Genomic DNA, 27,577 nt, shown 5'->3' on the forward strand with positions numbered 1-27,577 from the left:
TCAACATTTTTGCGGCTTATAAAATAAGCTATATTATGGTACACTGATTACCCCAGTGTATGATAACATAACACAATATATTACAGCTTTTTTAAAGTGGTTGACTTACTACCCCAAAATAGTCTCATAGAACATGATACACACAATTAACATGTATGCTAAATGGATTAAGAATTCAGTCACCAGCAGATTTCAAAACACAATTATTGAAGAATGGTCACTGGATTTTTACTGTAATTCCAGGCTGAACAGCTGTATACTGAATGTAATCCAAATATTTTTATCAAAAGCAGCAGAAGTAAACACCTAAGGAACCAAAATGGCAAACAGAGACAACAACACATTCATGTAAAAATTCCAACAGCACAGGGACTTGAGCCATACAAACCAACTGTGCTTTGTCATAGTCACAGGCAAAATTAAACACAAAGTTAAAAAGAGACATGACACTGTGGTGCGACTCAGATAAGGATGAGACACTGTATTCTGGAAAGCAAGGATTCCAGGAAGGATTTAGAGATAATGTTTGACAAACAAGATGAATACCATTTCATATCCCCATGCAAGGTAATAAATGCCTAATGAAAGCCTTTCATGAATAATGGAAGAAGTTTAGTGTGGGGACGCAAGACTATCTGCAGACAGCTGAATTGAAGCAGTGCACATATAGTGTCTACAGTCCTAAAGAAAATCTGACATGCTGGAGAAGTGAAGAAAAGAGCTGATGAAATTATTTAAGACCTGAAGAAAATGTAATCATGGAAAATTCAAGGCACGCAGTAGTTTTAACACTTGATTAGTCACTTGGCTAGTATATATACATTTCTTAATGGGAAGAATGTATTAGACACATAAAGACTCTTTAATCTGACAAAACCTATGAAAGGAAACAATGCCCAGACCCTAAAGCCAGATAAACATAGAGAATAAAATTAGGCAAAAAAATGTCAGCAGTGCAGGTGATTCATCATTGGGACAAATTACACACAACATACAAACTTCATACAAATCTAAAAATGGTGATACCCATGAGTTCACACCAGGTGATATAAACTATGCATATTATAGAAAATCTGTGGATGGGAAGTCCACTACTTTAGGAATGGGCAGCTTCCCTCACAGTACAAATAATATGGCAAAAGCATTGTTCTTTTTTAAAAGCCACAATAATGGTTGCATTGCTTCTGTGACAAGAATATTGTTGACATTTAATCCTTTCTATTCCCCAAGTTAATTTTTTAAATTAAAAAGGCAAGAACACAATGCAAGTGTCTGAATTACAATCTTGCAAAGACACTATCCAAGTCCTTGATATCAATTCATATGTTTTATTTCATACCAAATTGTGCCAAGACACTACTTAAAATAAAAAACTAGCAGGAAAGAGATGTGCAGACCATATTCATATCTGAACTTGTATTTATAGTCAACACTGAGCACAATTTGAATTATCCTAAGCCATGGTCCCCTCTCTTCTTTACCAATCATCCAGACCACTCTGAACTAGAGCATGTGGAGTTTCTCATTGCTTATTTATTATTTTTGTGCCACAAATCCCCTTTTCACTGAGAAGTGGAACTTCCCCAGCAAGTGGTCTGTGGATCACTGTGGACCACTTCTTTTCCCTATTACATTCCTTTTAGCAACAGTTGACAAAGGAATGAGATAGAGGCAAAAGGTACTAGGAACTATGGGGTTATTGCAAGCTGATACCTAGATTCTGAGGCCTGCACCATGCAGTTATGCTTGTAGGACACTACTAGCAGTGGCAGCCTAACTGGGGGCACCAGTAGCAGCAGTCTGATATTTGGAAGATTGGCAGTGCTTCCAGGATTGAGCTGGACTGCTATTGAAGTGTCCTGTGTGCGCTGTGAGTCCTCAGAAATGTTTCAAGATAAATTCTTATTCTCAGTGCAGTCACTGCTGAAGGGCTACCTTTCCACCTTTGGATGTGCCCATCTCTCAATAGCATACAAGAGGAAAACACTCAGTCCAAGATTTCCATGGAGTCTGGCAAAGAAGAAGGGAAGTTATCTGCTCACCTGAAATTTTTATTTGGGCTACTTCTCCATCTCCTCCTTCACTGTGTGCTCGGACCTCAACAACATATTCACCATCACTGGGGACTGGGACCTCTATCATGTGCTTTCCAGTAGAAAACAGCTTGCCTTCATGTTGTCCATCTGGCCTATAAAGTACCTAGGAAAGTCACAGTAAATATAGTTATTGAAATGTTATATTTCCACAAAGATACATTTATAGATGTACAGTGTGTCAACAAAAAAGTATTAGGTTTTTATTCATATGAAATCTCTCTGTGTGTGTGTATATATATATGTATCTCAAAACCTAGAGAATCTAGACAGGATGTTTCTTCATTTTCTGTTACAAAATTATGCCACCTTTTGAAAAATAATTTCAGTGCTTACATTCAAAGTAAGTAATTAAGTGATGGAGAATAATAATGAAGGGTGGCAGAGAGCATCAAATAAAAATATGAGAACTCAGCTGGGTTTTCTGACATAAAACTTATAACCATTTTCATAAATGAAACAACAATCAATTTTATTATTAACTCTCAATGATGCTAAACTATTGCAAATGGGATGGTATATGTCTTGTGGGACCTTTAGAAATGATCCCGTTTCTTTCTGAAATAATCTCTGTGAAACACTGTTAGCAATTCCCAGCAAGGAGTTCAACTCCTCAATCAAATTTGCGAACATAGACCATGATACTAATTTTCTTACTGTCAAGCAAGCTGCAAAATTAAACAGGAATTAATATCTGAAGTTTTCCATATGCCTAAATTCAGTATATACACTTGCTGCGGTTACAGAGTTAACTGCAGCTAATGATGGCAGAGGTCCCTTCCCTTCCTCTACCTTCCCAGACTTTAAAAACTCATGTTCCAAGAACTGTAGCCCCTATGAAGATGGGAAAGGAAAACTGGAACAATGCATACTGATGTAAGGAAAAAGTAGAAAATGTACAGCTTTTCTGTGCATTATTTTAAGCCAACAGACAATAAATGTGATCATATGGGAAATGAGGTTGTTGCAGTCACTTCTATGAACATTTCCATAATATGGTGTACCACCCAAATGAATTTCAGTGCCCCAGTGTTTTCTCATCATATTGACTAAGCCCACTGGCTTTGCCCTAGGCCTACTGGATGGTTGTGTATGCTGAGCATGATACCTTCCTCTTCAGCATTCATGTATGTTTAAGTCCAATTATGTACAAAGATTCAACACTATCTATAAAATGCACTACATGAAGCATACATAAAGATAAAAAATATTTTCAGATATCATACTTTGTATCCTTCAACGGCAGACTCGTTTGACATTGCCTTCACGTGATCCCAGGTGATGATGTACCTTGAACCAGATCTTACAGAACTGATAATTCTTGGACGTTGGCTTGGAGCTGAAAAGCAGTATATGTATAATGTACACATAAATGAGATTTCATAAATGTTCAATGATGTTTTTATTAAGACATATAAAAATGTAAAAATGGAAATTAGGCTGACATACATATGATCAAGGGATAGTCTCCTTCCTGGAATCATCTGCTACAGTTCCAGCCAGGCAGTTTTGGATGGCTTTGTGCAGTGGCTGCGTTGTGGGTCTGCCTTTCTCTGTTGCCAGAATGGAAGTGGCCAACATTACCCTTCACTGTGTTGCTGACCATGTGTGTTCGCTGGCATGCAACTACCTTCAGAACCTCCCAGAAATGTGGCATAAGTCATATTTATTCATTGAGATCAAATATTTAATTAACCATTTACAGGCATTTCTACATCATTTAACTCAGTTCAGCAGAAATAGAAGTACCCTACTGCAGAAACCATTAATTATAATTTACACAATAAGCTTATAAAATGGACCCTTATTCAACACAAATGAACCCTGCAGGTGCCAAGTTGCACAATACACTATTTGCTGACAGAAATCCTCAAATCGGCTGTATGTATTTTTAGCCCAGGCAACTGTGTTTTAAACACACAAGATGTGTTTCTTACATTGCTCAGTCAATGCTAGTGCTAGGTATCCTCATTAAGTCACGAGCAATATTCAAAAGCCTGTTATGGTATGTAAATTCTAGGGTGAGATTCAGATCACCTGCTTCTCAAGGTTGCCTGATCCTGCTGTTAATGAAAATGGCAGTTTGGTCACATTTTAATCATCAGAATCCTTCTTGCTATTGACTAAACAGAAAGGCAGTGTATAGATGCCTACCTAAGTAATAGCTGGTCTCAACTGCTCCTCATTTAGAATATCATGTCCACCTTTGGGATTCCCAGTATTTGAACAACACTACAGAGGGCTACCAACCTGGTGGGGAGCTGGAACAATTGATTTGTGAAGGAAGGGTGAAAGAGCTGCACTTGTTCACTCTGGAGGAGAGACAGTTTTGGAGGGGACCTAAGAATCCCCTGTCCTAGCAGGGGGCTTATCAAGAAGGATCCAGGCTCTTGGATGGCATGGCAGGAGGACCAGTACCAAAAATGCACGATACTGATCAAGAATCTCAGACCAGATGCTCAGAGTAAGTCAGGGAGTGGAATGGGCTTCTCAAAGAGTTTGTGCAGTCTTTACCTCTTCAGGTTTTCAAGATTCAGCTGGATAAATCCCTGAACAATCTGATCTGATCTTATATATATATAAGCTATAATCTCAGCCTCTCTACTGCCTTTTGTAAGATATCCACATAATACATGGCAACAAAAGAGGAGAAGGAGAATTTTAGCAGAAATTTTCAGACAAAGATGCAATACCACATGAAGAGAGAACATTCAGTGTATGTGAATGAGAAGCCATGTTTGAAAACACGATGGACATGATTATACTTAACCTAATGCTCCATTTACTTACGTGCTTTCCTGGTAACGATATCAATGGTGTTGCTGGGAGGTCCATAGCCTGCACTGTTGAAGGCAGAAACATCTACATGGTAGCGAGTGTTAGGCTTCAGGTTTTCCAGTTTGGTTGAATACTCTTGATTGCTCACCTGTACCCGCTGTGCAGCTGCTTCTTTATCATGAGCAGCCCAGTAACGAATCTGTAAGCAAGCCAATTGGGGGATTAAATTTAACATATTTAATCATAAAGAAATGTTATAGGAACTGATGTATTTCTATACTAGATATTCTGGATATAAGCCAGCTAAAAGAAATCTAACAGCAATAGCATAGAATTCCTTCCACAGGCTGTGATTTTAACCAAGTTGTATATAGGTATACAGAAACAGAAATAAATCCAGCGTTTATTATGTAAACTTTTCTCACAGTGGTTTAACTTGTTCCCAGCTAAGTCAATAGAAGCTTGGGAGCTGGATAATGCCTTCAAAGAACAAGACTATTTTCTTCTTGCTCTTTTGTTTTTGCATTCTACTCTGAACTTTAGTATTATTTTCTTACACTAGTAGAGGCTAAACTCTGATAACGTTTTCGGACTATTTTGTTTAAAGTGTTTTTTTAAAAATTTTGCCCTTTTGTACTTATATCTACAGAATGCAAAGTATTCAGTCATGTTAGCTGCATGCATAGGTCTGGATGGGTATACATAACCATTTTCTAGAGTTCTTCAGCTAAATTCAGATTTCATAGCAGAATATAACATCTGTCAGAGCAGATTAAGAAGAATATGAAAAAACTTAAAATATGGCAAAAGCATGACCCTAGGCTTGTAACATCCTAAAAAACAAAGCCAATTAAGAGTACACAGAAATTCCATGAGGGTTTTTTTTTCCCCAAGAACTTGTTCCATCCTACTTTAATTCATTATGCGTTACAAAGCACCAGGTGAAAACAGTGTAATTCCTATGGAGTGATGCCATTCCATACAGTCCCTCACATACAAACGGTCCTATTCTGCATGGCCTGCTGAGTTGCAAATGAGAGTGAAACACTGTCAGTCTCTGGGTTTTGTCTGGTTTATAACCATTTGCATAAGACTAAATTACTGCACCAACCTGAAAGAGCAGAAAGCCATGCCCATTACATTTTGATTTTGAGTGTTTTCAGCCCCAGCATTTCTGCTCAGCTTCTGCCTGACTTCATAGCGATTTTTGTGTATGCTACATGAGGGCATTTTAAATTTTTTAGGAAGAAGTTAATATAAGTAAATTCAGGCTCTGGGAAAAATCTTACTTTGTAAGACATTATTGGTAACATGAGGTATCCTGTCATCTTGTCTGTTAAACAGTAACTGCTTTAACCTTCTGTTCTTTTGACATTAGTTGTCCATGAAAACTTCATTTAAGGAATAGGTTAGAAGAACGGATAGTTTGTCAAAGTTTTAATATCACAGTTCTCTTCTTCACAAGTTGTGGGTACAACCCTTGTTTGGTGAGGCTTTATTTTCTCCTATTTACATTTAAATTAAAATATTTAATAAAAATATTTCTTTCTTTAATCTTAGAACACATGCCGTGGCTGAATGAGGAGAGATGCAGGGGATTTAGTAGGGGATTTCTCTTCATCTACTTCAAATGTCTTTGGACAGGAGAACAGCATCACTACACAGAGATTACTGTCAACTAAATACTTCTTGTAGCTTGTCTCTTGTCAATTTTTGTTGCCACAGTCCTTCCCACAGTGTTACAGGTTACTCACTCTGATTATTATAAATGTGACATCTTAGTGGCCTTTGTCACTCTTTTCTGGTGCAGGGACAATCATGCTGTATCTGCAGACCAAACTGGCTTTGCTTTTTAAGTTCAACATGCACACCTGATTTTTGGTATGCACAAAAAGATAATCTTCAGTTCTATAAATGTATGTCCTGCATTCTGTTTAGAAAAGTATCATCCACCAGCATCCTAAACATCAGTTTATTGTAATTTAGGCAATCACACTAATGAAATTCCCACTTACAAAGGTGGCTATTTTCCTGAGTAAACAGCCTTTACCCTAAAATGAGTGAGGATTGTGTATCCAATCCATTCTGCAGGCTTCTCCAGCAGGGTGGTAACCTCCACATGATGAATGGTTTCAAACTGGCATAGATCTGAAACTGTGACAGTCATTTTAGCTGAAGGTCTGATAATGATCTTCAAGTCAGAATTTCTTTCACATGACTATAATTAACATACTGTTGTAGATAAGCTGCTCTTGTTGAATGCAACCAGCTGTACACCATAAGGTGTTAACTGTAAGTGGCTGACTCAGGTGTGAGAGGGCGTGTACATCAGCAGCTAGAGGACGTCATGTCTATCTCTGTCTCAAAGTTCAAACAAGTTTCTAGCCTGCAGCAAAAGGATGTCTGTGAAATTCTAGGTGGCCAAAGTCTATAAACCATGACAGGACCAATGGTAGCTTTGATGTTGATTTTAGCTGGCCATTGAAAACTAATTCATTAATTTTTAGTATGATCTATTATGTTAATTAAGTAACATCTTTACCTAAAGATAGAAAACACACTTTATATGAAGCTTTTATTAATCGTGGCATATTCTGGAAGCTTTTAAATTTCTCCACCTTGCAAAGCTTTTTAAAATCTTAATATTCGTTTGCAGTACAGGGATGCTAAGGGTGTAATACAAGATTAACACAGAGCATCAAACAAGACAAGCGAGAACAATGAATGAAAATGCAAATTAATTCACTGAGAGCACATTATGTTTCAGACAGAAGTAATATAGTTTTAAAATTTAATAAAATTTAAATCCCAAATACTATTGTTCTTGGCTGCAATGTTACGGAATTTACTCCTATAGTGTGCGAGCTGTATGTCATGACCACAGAAAGTTCTTCTTCAATCTACAGCCATATTTACATATGTGGAACATTGTAACAACTCTTGGAAAAGAGTTTCTCCCTGAAAGCTAAGAAAAACTACTAGCTTCTTTATACTATTGCTATATTTCTCTCTTTAAATAATTTCAAATTCTCTTGAAATAATTTGGAAATTTCTTTCTTGCCTCTGGGGAAGTGATATCTAGAATTAAAGGCCCCATTGCTTCATTGCTCACATTTCCCCGCTATACTGAGTAGCCCCTCTCTCTCTTTCTTAAAGAGCTTATATAGTATCCCCAGACAGTCTGCTTATTCCTGGTGCTCTGCATTTCCTTTGTTGTTAGGGTAATCCATAGGCAATGAATCCCCAGAGGACACAGAAGGGAATTTCAACCAAGCTCTATGAATTTTTGTAGGAAATAAGCCAATAGTGATTTGTGTGAAAGATTGCCTTAGCCATCATGAATTAGTGCAGCCCTCTGTGCTAAAAACAGGGAAAAACCTATCTTTCATGGTCCTCTCCTGTATTCAAACTTTAATATACTGAAGCTTTTTCTGTAAGTGTCGTGAAACAAAAGCTTCCATATTCTTGACAGTTTTACATAGGACTGACACAAAAATATACTTTACTCATATTAAGAAAGAATGCTAATAGCATACTTCAGTCAACAAGAGACACTGGTGGTCAGTAGTGATAAATTTTTTTAATAAAATAAACCTATATCTATTGCATAGAAGCAGCATGAAATATAGATAGTGTCGCTGGTGCTGCACGCACTGCAGAGATATGGCTTTTAGCAGTCTATTGTAAGAACTCATAAATCTTAAATTCTTTATATGGATGGAGACAGTTTTCATACCTTATCTCTTCTTTAAGTGTGAGCTGAGGATACTCCTCTGTAATGGCAAAATGTATCAGTTCACACTCATCACCATGAGGGCAGTCATCCTGACAGTATGCATTAGTGTCAGGAAAATCTGACTCCTCCTGGTGTGAGAAGCATTGTGTCACAGGTGAAATACCTCAGGTTCTTTGCTCAGAGTACTCCCACCTCTTAAACTCTAGCATTCAAAAGTCAATTACGCAATTTTCAAGTAATAATAAAGACCAAAAGGAAACTGAGAAGGTGCTCTGGTGAATGATAGTTTCTACTAACCTGTATTACACTAGAGCAGTAATTAAAAAGATAACTATTGTAATGTTTATCAATTCAAATAGACACAGAGCCTTCCAGAGACAGTCACTGGAATTTTATAATACAGTTTGAGTACTTCTTCCACCACAACTTTTTTTGCAGCTTCACAAAAGCTATCTGTGGCCTTAACCTTCCAGAACAGCCCTCTCTGGTTTTGCCCTATCCTATGCCTCCTTCAAGACTCATGGGAGTTCTGATCTTCAGGAACACAAGTTTTTCTTTTTATTCTCAGTGAAGAAGCATGGGCTTTCCTTTTGCTGCCTTCCCCTCTACTAGGATGAGACTGCTGATTGTCCTGGGGAAAAAGATCTCAGAATTAATACCTTATTGAGCATTGTGGGGCAGTAATTTGTCACTATCAGTCTGTTTATTGTCTAGTCAGATGGAAATTTTTTACACAGTCCTGATAATTAGAAGATTTAGAAAAAGAGGAAAAAAAAGAAAAAAATTTATATTCTAACGTAGCTGTTCACTGTACATGTACAAGCCAGTCAGTTCACGCTGGATTTGTGGAAGTGTATTTCTCCAGGAATACGTGGATGAAATTACACTACAGCTATCAAAACAAAGCCACACCCAGAACAGCCACAGTCCATGTAACACACGGTCCACTCCCAGGATATCCCACCGTTATAGCAGTTGTTCTCTTTTCAGTCCAAAGATCCCCCACATTTCTTTCTGATTTTTTTCCTTTTTTTTTCCCTATTGACTCTTCTGTTCATCCTGGTCTTTCCTGCTAAATCCTCTCCCCTCCCTTCTTCCCCTGACGTCCCCTGACAGCAACTCAGATGACTTTATGTAAAATAAGGTAAAATTTTAAAAAATGGCCAAACATGGGTTGCCTCTGGGCATGTTCTCCTACCATGTTCTTTCCATATTCATCTTTGCCCCTCCTGCTTTACTACCCCATTCCCTACTACAACTCTGAACATCCATCTTCATGGTCTATCACAAATGCAATCCTAACCTCTATCAGCACTCCTTGTTGCTGCTCTCTCCATCAGAGAGCAGTTGCCACTCTCCCCCAGTTGCCACTCTCTACATTCCCAGAAGTCCCCTGGTGTGTGCCAGCCAACCTGTGTGTTCAGGTTGTTTTGCATGCAAAGGCTTCAGTTTCTGGGCGCACTGTCCAGCTCGAGAGTGCAACGCTGCTACAGGGCTGTCCTGGCTGAGGTCATAAATTTCAGTTATGACCATCAGTTTCTCCATCCTATTCTAGCTACAAAATCCCTGGGAGACACCAAACCAAAGTGGGCTGCTTTAGTAAATTAGGAGTTACCACTGATATTACTATCTTAATTTCAAACCCCAGTGTCCTCTGTTGGTAATTTTTAAATTTTGTGTCTGTACTGTATTAAATCAACCTTTACATGGGACACTATTCTTGTTGCAGTATCACAAAAGTTTTACATAAATCTCATGGAGACAGAAACAGAGATCAGGAAATATAAAACCAAGTACTATTAATTTATTCATAGATTTCAATTATAAAAATACATTCCACGAGATTACTCCTCATTTGTATGTGTTTATTTTGGAACATAGAGGATATCATCAAGTAGCTGAAAACTTAGATCACAAGGCAAGTCACTAACAAACTAAAGACCCAAACCCCTATTCTGGGGAGCAGCCAAAGTAAGCAGGCTGTACACTGCAGAGTTTGTCAGCATCCACTCTGCATGGATGATGTTAAGACTTCCCTGCTAGAGTACTAAATGGACATTTCCCACTGCACCCAGCCTGTGGTTGTCGTCCTCTCTGCAGAAGGCCAAGAACAATTTTTACAGGTAGTACCACTGAGATGGACCAGATGGAACATGCCCCAAAGCTCTTTTCCATGCGGAGAATAGAAACCATCAAAAAAACATCACTGTCTTGCACAACAGCAGTGTCTCTGTTGTATTTGATTCCAGGCATTTGTCAAGTAGTCCCACTTACTATAGGGATTGTGGGTGAGATATATTAATAACTGATGGTAATTTAAGTGGGCCGGAGTCAGTAACAATTTCACATATGTGTTGACAATTACACCCGTAATTTAATTTCAATATGTTTCAAGAAGTTAGAGATAGGCATTCAATTACATAAAAGAGACAATATTCTTTCCTTAAATAATTATGTCTTTTTTCAGTTGAGTAGTGCAAATACACATTTCTTGATATGTTTTAATAATGAAGTACGTAATGCCAAAAAAAAATCTGTTTCTGAAGATGCAAAACCTGCACAGAAAATGCTAACTAAAGCAAACCCTAAGAGACAGAATGCCAGAGTAGGAATCATTGTTGGATTTAACTACTGACAGTAAATGAATAAGAAGATTGACAGTGTTGCTACTAAACTCACCTGATATCCTTCCACAGATTTATCAGAAACATGGTGCCAAGAAACAGACATTTCAGAAGATGACAAAACTTTTACGCTCACATCTGTAGGTATTTCAGTTGGAGCTGGAAGATGAAACATATGTTAAACAATCAATCTGATCTTGTGGTATTGCTATAATTTTTTACAGGGACTCTTCTCACTTTTGTATTTTATATTATTTTCAGTATTTTGTATCATTTTCATGATATCAGCGAGCCAAGTATTAGTCTTTAATCTGGTTTTTCTTAAGTAAACTTCAAGTCCAGTGATGATCTGTATGGAAAATGACTCTATAAAAACAAAGCAATGATCCTGTTACTTGGCTCAGACTATGTATTTTTATGCTTCAACAGATTTCTTGAAATTTGTGTAAACTGAAAACAGCCTTTAATAAACAGAATGAAGCATCCAGTGATCTTGTACTAAATGGGACAGCAGCTCACATACTACATACATCAGATTTTTTTAGTTACACACAAATACTCATTTATGTCACTTAGTCCTAATGATACAAATTTTTTGTGAGAGCAGATATTAGATACTCGGCTGTCCAGTGGCACATACAAACTTGAACACAGGTGTGAAATGATCCAAAGCACCCTTCTGTAAGGCATACATCACACAGTTGATTTTGTTTGTATTCTTAGTTCTGAACAGCAGCCAACGCAGAGTACAGACCATTATGTGATAGACTTTTATCAAGGGCTTCAAATACTAAAGTCTAGTTTCATTTCACTGTGGCTTAAATTTTAAATGAGGTAAGGAATTCAGAAAGGCATAAACCTAGCAATGTCTGTAAAAGATAAAGTTTTCCAAGCTAAGAACAGTTCTCTGTCGTGAATCCTTTGAAACAAGTTGCAACAGACAGGCATGGCAGCCCTAGCTGAGGAAAGCCTTCATATACTTAATCTTCCAACTGGGCATCCAGTCAACTATGCATCAAAACAGCCACTATTAAGAAAAAAATCAGTAACATCTCTCATGAAAAGTATCCTAGGTAACAAAATAATCTTATATGCAAAGTTACCTTTTGTAATTGTCTTTCAATGGCTGTTAATAATGCAAATATCTAATTAAAAAATTATACATTATTGCAAAATTGTTTTCACAATGACAGGAATTTAGATAAGCAAGAAGCCTGTGCACTCATTAATAGCAATCATTACTCACTACTAGCAATGGCAGATATGACTAGCAGTTGTCAGACATGGAACTTTGCTTATTACACATGGGAACACAGAAATTCCCCAGTCACTGACGTGAATAACAATGCCCACAGTTACAACTGGAGAAACATAGATCTATTATAGAATACACAATTTGGTGGAAAAGTTGTCACTGTATTTATGTATATATGGATATTTATACATATCTGTATGGAATATTGCATGACCATATTGCTTTAAGATTTCTGTAATACCGTTGAGAAGTTGTATTGTCTAACAGTAATAGTATTACTTGCTGACTCAAAGGTACAGAAGTACAGGTGGAATAGTTGTGATCATCTAATCTATTCCCAAATCACTGTCAGACTCTTCTCTATTGTATCAATTACAGAACTTTCCAAAAAATTCATACTGAAAAGTTTCAACTGCCAGGGCTTTTGCTGATACAATACTCTAACAATATTTCATCTGCTCATGCTTGTTTATGAGCTGCAAATAATTTACATTCCTATTTGTCATTTATGTTCTATAAATATTTTGCAGCCTCTCCTGAGCCAGAAAGATGGTATCAGTTGCTTTCCTCCAGTCTTCTAATTCAGTAATTCTACCAATAAAAGGAGAAATCACACGGTCATCACAGTATGTTCTCTTCACTGAAAATATAGTGGTCATCACACAATTATCTTCTAAGCAAAACTATACAAAGTTCAGGCTGGCAGCCAGTAAGCACACTACAAGGTATGGAGGTGATTTTGTTCAAGTCCTGATGCCAGGAGACAACTCTGCAGAATGCTCTTCAGAGTAACTGCCATTACATCTCTTGAAAAAATTCCTTCTAACCTGCCCTGAAGTTCCTTGATTGGATATAGGCAGTAGTCACGGTCACAGCTCCACGCAGGACCTGTGAGCACTGCTGGTAAGATTTGTACTCTTGTGCTTGAAATCAAAGAAGTAGGTTCACTTCTATTCTATTGTAGCTTCTACTTCTTTTGCAGTCTGCATCTGGCGTCATTTAACCACAAATGTTTTTATCAGGTGTCTGGGCTTTGCTAAAGTCTGTGTTAGAACATCAGCAGCCACTCAAGTGACCTCTTCATCTGGAAGTTGGCACTACTGCCCACTTGCTTCTCCTCTGTCTTTTTGAGCTACTAGGCTCTACCGTGCCCCTGAACTTAGAGACCATACAAACACGCTTGCCACCCCTGACATGGTATGTATAATCCTAACATAAACACATGGGAGCTTATCAGTCAGCAGTTGATAAAGCCTCTGAGCAAGGATGGATACTTAAGTGTTATTTGGCCAATAGTGCTTTCATTACACCATAGCTATTTACTAACACATACAATTGCAAAAAAACCCTTTGTGTTGCTGCAGCAACTGTTGAAGATGGATTCCTAAGGTGCGCTTTCCTGAGAAAAACAGTATTAACCTCATTAGCTAGCTTGGTGTTGCTAGCTTGAGTCCTGAATTACTCTGAGAAACAAAAGGACTCTTTCATCTTTTCTCTGTGTGTGGCCAATTTGTGTGCAAAGTTCCCATTAGTGCTAATGGGAACCATGAACATAAATCTTCCATAAAATACACAGAGCACAGAACAGAATCGGAAGTGTCAGAATGTGGCCCTGCTATCATGTCCCTCCTCTTGGCTCTTTGGTCTACATCTGTTGACTTTGTGAAGGAGATTTTGCTCTACGGAAAGAAAAGTACTAGCTATTCTTTGGGTTTCTGGCAGAAATTAATAAACTGCATTTTTTTAGAACAGGCTTGAGTGATGATAATGCAATTAAAGATGTTGTATATATTTCTTCTGATTTAACGTAAACTTTCTTCCAGTACTTTCTCTCTTCTGCTAAGTTTGGAAATGTCATGTAAACTTCAGTCCTAAAGATCACAGCATGTGAAATAATTACAGTAAGAATTAAGAAAAATATTTTAATGGAATGTGAAAGAGGTTTTTATTGAATTACTCACTTGATAGCTCTAAAATGCAAACCAGAATAAAGACTGTAACAGGGATAATTTAAATGAGCCTTTAAACATGCTGGAAATATAACTAGATACAACTGAGCTATCATTCCTTCACAGTTTTGGGCTATATTCTGATACTGATCTACTAGAATACTAGGCTTTAGTGTGGTCTGTTAAGAAGAAAAAAATTAAGCATATGTCAAATACATGTATAAAGATCACAGAAACATTGCTGAATAAAGATGTAAATGTTTTAGGCAACCACTATGAACATAAGAAATTCTTTTTCTATATTCTTAAATCTTTTAACAAGCTGTGTGAAGAATCTTGCATGCTGCTGTGTATTGCTCACTGACAGCAATTACAGCCAAGTGCTCTGCATCACACAGAAAGCAGAAAGTGGAAGTTGGCTATTCAGAACAAGTGTATCGTGTGAGGAATGTACACCTTCCCTGCTGAAGATGTATTCTCCTATACAAATCAGTGTCAAGGACCAGGTTCTACTGATGTTGGTAGTGCTGATCTGGCCCCTCAGTGTAAAACTTATTTGGAACATTTACTCACCATCTTGTGCTGAATAAATGACAGCAGTGAGACTAAATGGTCCATCCCCTTTGTTGTTAAAAGCCTTCACTTTTACTTGATACTGAGTTGAAGGGGGCATTGATTCATCCTTGTGGACATATCGGCCAATTTCAGGATTAGTAACCGTAACTCTTCTCCATTCTTTCTCACCAAATGGCTTGAAGGCCACTATATAACCAAAGTTATTGCCATAGTGGTATTCTCTTGACAAAGGCTGTAGAGACAAAAAAATAAAATACTAGTTTTTGCTAAACAGCTAGGTCTAGAATGAAATATAAATAACACAGAAAGCACTGATATGTACATTATAAAAACACTGAACTAAACCTCCATTTTTTCCTGGTTTCCTTCAATGGCTTGCTCCCACACCCTTTAAAAATAGGCTCTCTTAGATCTGTAGTATTAGCATATTTGCTAGGAAAGTGTTTTAAGATCTTTCTCCTCATCTGAACTCAGTGCAACACACATCATGTTACCTCCCACAGAAAGAAACCAAGAATAATTTTGTACTAAAACAGCTGTAGCTAAAAAAAATGACTTAAGGAATGGAGCATAGAGATATGTAACAGACATACTATGCCAGTGTATGGGTCCATGTACATGTGTGGAGGTAGATACTCCTGCAAAAGAGAAAGAGAAAATCTGTGTGGCTGGCCCAAATCATATTAATTTACTGAAAGTTTGTCACCTAGGCAATTGGCACAGCTGATGAAGAAAGATGGACACTTTCAAAGAAAGACTCATCCTTACCACTTTTCACTGATGATGGAGGGGATCTAGTTGCTGATTTAGACTACCTAGCTTCTAACTGGTAAATAATTCCCTGAAATGACTCCCACTTTCAGTACCAGCATTAAAGGTACCTATCCAAAATATTTCTTAAAACGATAGCTAATTTCCTATACCTAGGAATACTGGAAAATATGAAATTAGGGAGGTAATCTGCCATAATGAATTTTTCTTCTTTTACCAAAGCCCTACATTCAGTGATCCCTTCTCAGTACATGGAGCTTTTACCACAACTGTTAGACACTGCACCCAACCAGCCAAAATCACATCATTCATCTGTGCATCACGAGGTTGACCAGAAGCATCCCTTGAAAATAAGCTTCCTGCATCACCTCACAGAGATGAAATAGCTTTTCTTGAGGCAAAGGTCTTGGAGCAGTGAAACAGAGAGTAATTATTCTCCTTAGGTGTTTGTCCACTACTGCAGCACTTCAGCCAACATGTGTGAAGATATTCTGAGCAAGGTTTTAACAAAATTTGATGTGCCTCATCTTCTGAATCTATCACTGTAACTAGCTGCTTAAAATAAACCAGAATTCTATCTCATATGCCAAAGTAAGCAGCCTGGAAGAGGCCCTAGTCTCAGAACGATTGTCAGCCAGAGCAAACTTTAGAAAGCCAGGACTGGTGCTTAAAAATTATATTCTGAAAGGTCTTATATAAAGTATTAAAAGCAGCTTTCCCTCCAATGGCTGCACATAATAAGTAGGTATAAGTAGCTGAATAGTTTGTAGTATCCACTAAAAACTTTGAAAAAGAAAATGGGAGAGGGAAAGACAAATGGGGAAAAATGAGGAAAAATGGGCATGCCACTCCTACCTCTCCTTCTCAGTTCTTTCAAAACAAGACTTAGAAGAGCTTTGATTGCATCTCTGGCTGTCTCATTCAACCTGGGCTTATGAATCATAGCAAAAGCTGCGAAAGGGTTGGCAGCAACATGTGAATCTGCCATACATTTTGTTCTTCTCTTCTTAATTAAGGAGTATTTAGAGTAGCATATGCAAATGTCAGCACATCTGGGGGAATCAATATACATTTTTATCTTAGCCTTACAGATAGATATATTGTTGTCTGTCAGACAGATTCCATGAATCTACAGCCTCTATTCAAAACCCCATGCTAGATAAAGCATAGGACATTCTTGGGAAATAAATACTTGAAGCCATGCTTAATTTGTCTGACTAAAGGAGCTACTCAGAACAGATGTGAAAAGCATGACATTAGGTAAGAGAAATAATGAGAATATAAATCTACCTGAGTGTACAGGAAATACTAAAGTGGTCTTGTACTTCTGATCTTGCATTAGTCACTATTCTCCTGGTTATATTTTCTTTGTTTAGTTTGGTCACAGCCAAGTTACCACTATATTGGAAATGCCATGAGTACCAGTCTTTACATGCAATGCAAGAAGTAGCTCTGTAATTTGTTGAAATTTTTATAAGAAAAGCTTGTGAAGTAAAATAATCTATGTCTTCTGTACCTATCCATTGCATGTGTTCTTTTGCTCTTCAAAAACAAGAGACCAGAATTAAGCCAATTAGGACACATCTACTTCCTAACCTGTTATTAGGGGAACTAAGATACAACCTTTTCAATATATTGTGACAGAACTGTGGACCTTCTTTTTCAGAAACTTATAAATCTTTTCTTCACTGCTAAAAGACTTAGGAAGACTGAATAAATATTTTGTACTGAATTAAAAAACAAAAAAAACCCCAAACCCCAAAACAAAACCCACCCACGAAAGCCCAAATCTGGTAGCTCAAAGATATGGCTGGCTATTTCTGCATCATACTTGAGAACTTCCACAGAGATATGATCAATCCTAAGTACAAAAAGAAGGAAATATGCACATGGATTAAAATCTGCATATTCATAAGGAGAATCCCTATACAACAATATACGCTGTTGGAATTATGACATCTTTACATTACTTCCCACAAGAAAAAGCACTCTTCCTAGAGGTAATTCAGCTGCTACATTTGAAACAACTATTCCCCAAAACACACAAACAGGATAATGTGCCTTATGTATCTCATAGCCTTATGACAGTGAACAGAGAGGTCAATAGAAAACAAACTTGGTAATTTTTTCAAGTATAACATAACCATCTTTCTTTGCCAGAGGTAATGCTGCTATGACTCTGTTTTTCCCGGATACTGATAGGATCTGACATGAATCCAACAATCTTTTTTTTTTATTTCTTCTCCCTAGCTTCCCCAAATACCCTGCAGCAGATTTCAATTCTCTCTTCCATGCTACTTTTGCCTATACAACTTTGTTTATAAATCCTTATCGTCTCGTGCTGGGTTTTGCTTTCCTCTTACCTTGGTGTCTCTTTTCCTTTCCTGCTTTACCTATATCCACAGTATAGGTAAGTTTTCAAAACCATTGTTTCAATAGCAGAATGAAGACTACTTTTTTAAATGCATTATAATGGTCATTATGTGTTTCAATCTCTTTGTTTTAGAATGTTTTAGATGATATTTTAGAAATGTCCAACACATAAACCCCTAAGGTACTCTCTTCCTCATTCCTTTTCATGTATTTTTTAATGAGAAAATTCTGAAAACCGATATATTATATACAAATCCTGTTCTCACAAGACCCAGAGACAAACTATCCACAGGTTTCAGGAGGAGCAAGATTAGATATAAGATAGTACAGGTTTCATGCCATCTTGCATGTGCAATACGTACCATCCATGTTATTGTCAGCTCTCGATTGCTTCCACCCCCTCCTCCAACATCAGAAGGAGCCACATTAGGAGCTAGTGAAACAGAAGAGACATGAAAAATTACTACAAAGTATGCAGCAGACAGCTGCAAGGCCAATGAGCACATGTGGCACACACTACTAAAATAATGATGGTGTGCAATCTGCCAAGACTAATGTATAGCTACTGCTTCAGGAAACATGCCAGCTGTAACCATAGCTAGCAATCATTCCTCTTTCTCCCTGTATTATCTACAAATATTTAATTGAATATTCAGGAATGGAAAATTTCTCGTAAGTCTTAAGAGAAGCACACTGTGTATTGTTCTTGTGCTTTCTCAGACGTTGGTATGCCAAGGGCTCAAGCACTGTGGACTTGCATGTGTAATTACCCTAACACACTGTGATCAGTTCCACCTACGTCAATGGATTTACCTGCCATGTGTAGTGTTAAACCCATGGGTCTATCTTTGAAGCACTGGCAGACTAACTGTATTCTAGACTAGTGGCACATGTCTTCTTAATTATCATGTTCAGGATGGGTAGATGTACCTAAGCAAAACTGGCACAGCACTTTATAATTTAGTAATTGCATTTTACACTGATATCTCCTGTGTAATGAAATATGATCTGCTGATCTATCATTGGTGCACAGCTGGGTGGTAAAGCCGGATACTTTCAAGGACTCCATTATAAATCATTCCTATATTGTCATTTCCCTCAGTCTCTGCACTGAGCGCAATGGTTCTATTGCTATCCTCTGTGGTGTTTGTGTATTTATTTGCTGTCACTCAATACTGTCACAGCAAGTACCACTGAAAACTTAGGACATGACAGACTCCCTACAGGGCATTTAGTATGCCTCAGATGTGCATGTATTAGCTACATGCCCTACCCAAACTGTGTTCTTCGCATAAAAAAATTCTGATAGATCAGGCCTTTTCTCCACTAATCAGTGAAAGTCATAGTGCTCTTGCACTATGTAAGTAAGATGTTTGCTGAGGCCTTTTCTGAGGGTCAGCTGAGGAGAAACACAGAGTAGAACTAATGTTTTCAGACAGGATAAAAATATGTAAAAATAAATTTGAAATTGAAATCAGCATTTAGTGCATGGTTTGCATTATTTATTTCTGGCCTTTCTGAAAATAAATTAGTGGAGATCAAGACTAAACATACATATGACAATTTGAGAGAAAGCTGGGGTTTGTTAATCGACCTTGTAGTCACACTGTGTAAGTATACAGCTTTAAAGCTAAGTTAGAAGCAGAGGATTGCTAGAACGCCTAAGTAGTCAAAGAAGATAGACTGCCAAAGAACAGAAAACACCCGACTGTTTTAAGTCTAACAAGTCACTCTTTCCAAAAGAATCTTCCTCGTTCTCCCAACCATTAAACCCAGGCTTCTCTGTCTGTTAAGACCAGGTAACTAATTTATACAACTATACTTAGACAATTCCTCTTATGCACCCAGAAGCTAAAATACATAAAATCAGACCTTGATCCATTGAATTTCAAGAAATCACTGTGAAATGTTACTGATGAAGCAAGCTGTTTCATTAAAAATAAAAAACATTGCACACAGTCTTAGCATGCTAGTAAGTTATTGAATTTAGTTATCTACCAGAAGAGAGACTTCAAAATTGAAAAAGACACTGACAACTTTTAAGTGTAACAGACATTCTTTGTCACCCACATAGTACAACAAAGACACAGCCCTGTTTGTTGCTGTTTAACACAGAAAAAATGTTAGCAATAATAACTACAATATGTGGACGTGGCTTGTTGTTTGTTATTCACCTTTTTCAGAATTACATGAAAATGCAAACGCAGTTGTGCATACTGCTTCTGTAGCACCCTTGACACTGACAGTGCAACCCAAATTCTACTGTTGTTTATAACAAATTCCAGCTCCTGGCAGAAAACACACTTGGGTGCAGAAGTTAATCTGTAAACTGTAAATTATTTATACCCTATTTTGGCATGGCATGAAGTGGTGACTGATGCCTCAGAAGACTCCATTAACATTTTGCATGGTTTGCCAAAAATTGTCTCACAGTCTGCCAGAGCATGGTGCTGTGCCTGGGGAATCAGACAACAGACTAATAGACTACTTCTTGCAAAAGAGGTACATTCTGCTACAAAACTGGAAAGCATGCCATTTCTGGGAAGGCTACAAGAAATGCCATGAATGTGGCACACTGCAAACTGCAGGACGCTACCCCTATTCCACCTGTTAGCATTATTTCTCTCTTTATCTGTGTCTTTTCTAACATTTTAAAAATGTCTATTGTGCATCAGGCATTCAAAGAAGCATGTGTAGATTTTTTCTGTAGATTCTTGGCCTTCAAATGCAGCTCTTGAGTCATAAACATATGATGCTAGTAGTCAATTTTCTAGGCAGTGATTATCTTTTACTTTAGTATTAAAGTTCTGTGGCTTTTCCTTCCCTATCCAAAATAATTTAACCAATTTCTTTTCTTTCTCCCCAAGCAACAAAGTTTTAATGGACCAAATTTTTCTTTAATGCATGTTTTGAAATTTACAATGCAAATACATTTTATTTTGAAAATACTATCTAATCAAAGTTATGACCTAGCAGGTGTAATTGCAAAAGTTAATTTTTACCTCTGGTTTTTCATTTTTAGTTTCAAATCTCAAGCTATGGGAAACAATTGTAAAAAAATCTAGATTGCAAGTGGGTGCTACTGTGGGGTACACAGGCCTTGCTGGATACACACTTTGTGCAGTGATACATTACCCCCTAGAACACTGATATTATCTCCTCTGTACAGTCAAACCAGAATGTATTATCTGGAATAGTAACATCTAATTCCTCATTTTGGAGAATTCATTTTAAAAAGGATGTGCCTGAGCCTAAAGAATATCCTTAAATATGCTCTGAGCTATTAACTCTGAATAACCAGACTGATAAGAGAGTATGTTGTGTTGGATAATGTCCCATATGTGACTTGAAGTAAGAAGACACCAGACCAAACCTTCAATCACAGAAAATTAGTATTATCCAGTAGAACACACATCTTGTCATGTATTCTTTAGTTAGAATGCAAACAAATGGCAAATGGACATTTTCCTTCTTAAATACATGCATGTTTTTTCATAAGTCCTGAACCACGGTCCCAAACGTGCATGCGCTCATACACACACAACCTGACTGACAGATACAGTGGGGGATCTCTGAAAGATACAGTATGATTCTGTTTCAACAAAGCAGACAAATTTGCCATATCACAACCATTTCTTTTCTGTCTGCTTTGATGCTATCACATCTTGATAGTTTGGTACTTGCGTACCACAATCTGTAGTAGGGGGTGGCTGAAAATATATTCTCTGCACTTGGATGCTTTTTTAAAGATAAGATAAGAATTTATAAGATGCTTTTTTAAAAATAAAACCTAAAATTACCAAATTGGTGAATAAAAATGTAAAAATTAAGAAACACATGACAAAAACTTGACATTTCTGTTTACGTACGAGCGCCTTCAGTTCTAATCCTCTGTGATGGCATACTAGGTTCTCCTGTCCCCAGAGTGTTTGTTGCTATTATCCGGAATTCATATTCCATCCATGGAATTAAATCGATCACTGTAGCAGATTCCATATTTCCTTCAATATCTGATGGGTCTACAAAAAAGATTAAATGCTTCAGAAAACAGAATTTTCACACTTAGGTCCGCAACAGTGTGGTTGGTTGCAACAGAACTTGCACTATTCTTCAACCACACATAGACAACTACAGGAAACCTGATGTTGTACATTAGGAATACCACATTTTACAAGGAGTACTCACAGCAGTGACTGGGAATGTGGAAGCTATGACACTATCCTGGATAAACCCTCATACACTTTTAAGTCTTAACTGGGTGTGAACTAGTACATGTAGTTACAAGATTTCCTTACTAATTACATATGGTAGCTGTAGAATTTCATTTTATCTACAGACAAATGCAGTGAGAAATCTGCAATGCAGAAACAGTAAAATAAAAATTCATTATACAGATAGGCAATGGCTAGACATGTAGGGTTCAATCAATTGATTGAGTGGTTTATAAAATGTGGTCCTAATTTGGTGCTCCTAATTAGTGAACGTGTTACAACTTGCTATCTGGTTCTGATCAAGAAAGGTAAGTGTTCTTGTAATTCCTGTGAAAAGACTTGTTATTGTCATAAGGATGAGCATTTTCATCATAAATAAAATGAGTAACTCATGACTGACTGCAATTCACAGACAATAGGGGTTGTTTCTGTAGCTGTCTGCAGTTATGGAAAGACAGAGGATTTTCATTTATATACAAACAAGAGTTGTTTGTCAAAGTAAAAGTATTGTTTTCAGAGGAAGATGAGAACTGAGATATTCTGCACTGGAAAGGCAGATGATTTGGAATTAAAATATAAATGCAATGCCTGCAAAAAAAACAGGCAACAACCAGTTCTAACAACCAGTGTAAGCACTAGATAATGACACAACTGCCCCCTTCCTAATGATCATTAAATTTTTCATTCCAAAGTGAGGTCCTGAAGGAGAAAGAAACACACTTTCCAGTTTTCTTTCTACCTGCCCACCACCCTCCCTCATCCTTACTCAAATTATTTTTCTGTCTAGTCAGTAGAGCTACTGCAAACCTCCCATGTCATCCAAGCTGTGATATAAACTTGACATTCCTTCAATGTCCTCCTGGGCTACATCTGATCTCTTAATTTAATTTTGCTGTCCCACAGATTCCAAGAACGATTGTGAATACTTGGCACGATGAGAATCTGACCCCCTTAATTGGAAAGACCAACATAAATGTAAACAACTTATTACATAACCCATTTCCATACTGTAGATTAGTAGAATACACTTCTTTCACAAAACACACTCAGTATTATGAAACCCGAGATGAATGATTTGGCTGGGGGAATAATGCTAGTAGTAATAATAATAACAATATTTCCAAAATGCAATGCCAAAATATATTTTCTTTTTTCACACATTGAAAATTAGCAGCATTAACTGATAGCCTAAACATTTGATGACAGATCAATTTGGACTGTTCATCATGTGTCATTAATACAAAAGTTAACACTGAGTCAAAATGGGAGCAGCTCAGCAATTAAGTAAAAGATTGCAGTGGCGCCAGTGATGGTTAGTATGGTGATTTTACCTCTTTTGAGGGAATCATTTATTTATCAAAATTCCTCAGTGTGGCTCAAATGAAAAAGTAACAATTTTGAAAACACCAGAATAGTTACTTTCAACTTCTCAGAAATTAATAATTTATATCTTTTGTGCCAGTGTCTTTAAAAAGAAATTCAACAATCTAGATTCCTCCCTGTCCCACCCAAGATGTGAATCCCACTCAGCATTCTTTAGGGTAAGATTCAAAGTCTGACTGCATGTCTCAAAGACTATCTCAATAATTCTGAGAAGCAGAGAACTTCAGAGATGCAGAGAAGTTCATCCCATCATGCCTACAACACTGCAAGTAGGGAATCTTCCTGAGAAGCGAGAGGGGTGGTTTCAAGTCTCTGCTCTGAATCAGTGAAAATCTGAAACCAACACTTAGGTTAACTCTTACACCTCCATTTCCAGTTCCAGTAACACACAGCACAAAACAGTATCAGTTGCCGCCTGAAATTCTTCACATTTCCTTATTTTTTTAAATGGAAAACTAAAGGATGAATAGGAAATAAAATATAATTTATCCTGAAAAAAGCAGAGACTAACAGGATCCTCCCTCCTGCAGCTATTGTTACTGAAGCAAATAATGAGTTATTTGAACAGTTCTAATTTCTACATTAATTTTTTTTTTTTTAAGTTCAAAGAAATCTATTCTACAGAAGCCATTAAACAAGATATAAGAGGTAAGAAGGGGCTGGGGAACCTTCTGGGTTTATCTTCCAAGCTACTTTGACATAAAAAATATCAGTGCTGACTGATGAAGACAATTATATCCAATAGAACTACATATACTACATAGTCTGAAAGAAAAATATCATTTAAGGCAGATGGCCTAATATTTCTAACTTTTTACTCTAAAAAATGTAACAGGTTTTCAGCTCAATATGTCAGTCTATTTCTTATACATCTGTAGTTTCAAGTGACAACTTAAATAGAAGACAATCACTGAAACCATTAATGTTCTTAGAATTTAGAAATGCTGAGTATGGGATATCTTAATTCCACAGGAAAACACTTAAGTTGTAATTCATAAGGGTGGGATAATGAAACATATCAATAGGAAAATTCTGTATAGCTTGTGACAATCTAGCCTTCATAAAGCTTTCAGAGATACTGGTAGCTTAAAAATATTTTAGAATTTATGCTTTTATGTTAAATACTGAAAAAAAAATTATATTAGCATGTCCTGTACTCAGGTAGGTGCCTCTTAAACTGCAATTTTGTGGCACAATGATGACATCCAGTGGTTAGAAGGATAATCTTAGCTATGTTTTCTCTAGGGGTGCCAGTTAATGCAACTGGAACTTAGTCTGCTTCCAGGAAAAAGCAGACAACTTTAATCAGCTTTCTCCATAACAAATACAGAAATGAAGACACCCACTTGTTATCTAAATTAACCTGCAAATAAATTTTTATGATTCCAGTAGTTGATGTTGAATGTTTTACGTAACAAGGAAAGAGGCAAAAAAACCAGGTAGCAACTCTGGCCTGCTCTTTTCTGTATTTCTTGATATTCAGTTCAGGCCCTCCAAATGCTGGTGACAAAACTGTTGAAAACACACTGACAAGACAGTAAACCTGCAGCAGACATTAATAGCATCCCTGGTTTCCTTTTATTGTGATTATTTTCTGATTAGTCAAACTTTCTAACAATCATACTTTAAAACTTATTGTCTTTATTACTTCTGGCATTACTCTTACCTGTTTTGGCATCTTTCCACTCTTCAGACAGAAAGGTTTTTGACTGGATAGTGTATTTAGAAATAGGACTATGATTGTCTGTTCCACGACTCCAGGTAAGTGCTACAGCAGTGTCTCTAATTTCTTCTACTCTTATACCTCCAGGAGGGCCTGGAGGACCTGGGAAAAAAAAAAAAAAGAGGGTTCAATTAACAAATTAAATATGCTGAAAATTAAAGTTCATCAACTTTTAATACGCTACAGAGTGATTCAAAGGACAGCTGCTCTTGCATTTAATAACAACCAAATAAAACTTCCATGATTCTTGCCTAATCAATATTGAGATATTCTTAAATGAAAAGATGCTACTTTGAAACTGTCGCTGCTCATTTTACAAAGCAAAATTGAACTCAGAAAAAAACCACAAAATTTTCCTTCTCAAATTCCACCTAATAATGACCTTATTGGGGGCCCACCTTTAACCTACACTTCTGCTTGTGCTGTATAGGCCCTGAGTGCAAGTTATATGGAAAACCTTGTAACTTATTTTGGAGAAAAATAGTATCTTAAAAGAGAATTCTATAGATCTCTTCCCATTTTTCTTGGCCTTCATATTAGCTCAGTGTGGTAAAGCCCTCATCAGACTCAAAGTTCCTACAAAGTTCTGGTTTTGTTATTATGCTTCTGTTTTATATGATACAAAGTTATCTGATATGTATTAACTGTTGTGTAAAAACAGATACAATGCATTAGAACTATTGAGACATTTTCTGCTTCAACATTCAGAGATAGTAATATGCCAACATGATTCAGATAATTATCCAACAATCTGATTGAACAAGGCCCAGAGAATATTAAAAAAACCCCAAGAATACCATAACATATTTCCTGCACTATTTACAGAGAAACCACAAAAAATCACAACAAAAACAACAAAAAAGAATGGAATTAGATTTCTATGTCAGATTTAAATACAGAGTGTGCCAAATGTATCTTCATCTCTTGAGCTCTTTATTTTCTCCATACCGCTGAGCAAAAGGACTCAAATGAAATTAACTGAATCAAAAGCTTATACTACTGTGTGTTGTTGTTTCTTGGCTTCAATGAATATATCCTTCTAACAAGCAAGCAATTTCATCCCTTGGACCTCCTTTCAAGGTAAGGACTAAATACCTCACTGCACGTGGAAACAGCTTCTTACTCTTCACAGAGCATGCACAAAGTAGAAGTTGTTGTTAAGAGCTGATTTTTAAGATGAGGGCTGTTGGTCAACTCTCCACCCTGGTAACATGCATATTTGCTATCGCAGCTCTAAGGACACAGGTAGGTAAGGTCTGATGAGAGACCCATTCTCCTGCAAGACTGTTCACTTCAGAAGCCCTCTGGCTGGAAGGTATGGAAAGGTTTATCAGTCCCAATAACTTTCCTTCTTTCTTCAAATGATACCTCTTACAGCTTCTCACCTCACCATCAGCTTCTGAAAACGGCATGTCTCAGGAAAACCAAGGGCCAAAGGAAAAGGAAAAGGCTCCATAGGAAAGCTGATACAGGACCTACAACTAACCCCAAGGTTGGTAGCTCTTTCAGCAATGGGCCATGGTTCCACTGGGTCCAAATATAGTGGGCAGAGCCAGGTGCTGATATGGCAGTCCCAGGTATGCCCCCATGGGCAGTGAACTGGGTGCATCCAGGTGACAAACTGCTGCATATATCCAAGCAGTCCATCCAGGAGGCAGCTACCCACAGCACAGGCTTGAAGCACATCCAGGAGGCAGGGCCAGAGACAGAGCTGGAAGCAGGCACATCTGTAACACAGCCCCAGGGAGGGCAACACAGGGCCAGTAAGGTCTGTAGGTGCATGCAGGGGCTGCAGAGTCTTCAGTGTACTAACATCGCTAGCAATTTAAACAAGATCACACAGAACAATCCATATGAACTGTTATATTGTTTTGTGGACAGACAAACCATCTTCATGTGCCTGCAGTGACAGTAGCTATCCTTTACCACTCCACTGATGAGATGCTCTGGAACACATCTCTTTGTTTTCATGCTCTGCTCTTGCCTCCTCCTTACCAATGCAGTGAAACTACAATCCCACCTTTGTCATTTTTCGTAAGATATTTACTCTTGGCCTGGTAAGATGCTGAGTCTTACACTGACAAAAAAAGCAGCCGTAAGCAGAA

General features: G+C 37.4%; 1 protein-coding gene across 1 annotated transcript in view; it reads right to left on the minus strand.

The window, feature by feature from the left end:
* CNTN1 (contactin 1) overlaps positions 1 to 27,577 on the minus strand; it is a 229,334-nt gene that overhangs the window by 10,037 nt on the left and 191,720 nt on the right. The window contains exons 16-23 of the mRNA XM_042018024.1: positions 25,416 to 25,574; positions 22,025 to 22,174; positions 18,518 to 18,588; positions 15,009 to 15,243; positions 11,287 to 11,390; positions 4,884 to 5,070; positions 3,320 to 3,432; positions 2,043 to 2,199 (exon numbers count right to left, since the gene is read on the minus strand). Of these exons, the coding sequence (XP_041873958.1) occupies positions 2,043 to 2,199; positions 3,320 to 3,432; positions 4,884 to 5,070; positions 11,287 to 11,390; positions 15,009 to 15,243; positions 18,518 to 18,588; positions 22,025 to 22,174; positions 25,416 to 25,574 (1,176 nt within the window). The remainder of the gene's footprint in view (positions 1 to 2,042; positions 2,200 to 3,319; positions 3,433 to 4,883; positions 5,071 to 11,286; positions 11,391 to 15,008; positions 15,244 to 18,517; positions 18,589 to 22,024; positions 22,175 to 25,415; positions 25,575 to 27,577) is intronic.

The sequence above is a fragment of the Corvus kubaryi genome, unplaced genomic scaffold (assembly GCF_017639235.1).
Source record: "Corvus kubaryi isolate FWS band 111438036 unplaced genomic scaffold, C.kubaryi_AGA036_p1.0 137, whole genome shotgun sequence".
NCBI classification, from domain to species: Eukaryota; Metazoa; Chordata; class Aves; order Passeriformes; family Corvidae; genus Corvus; species Corvus kubaryi.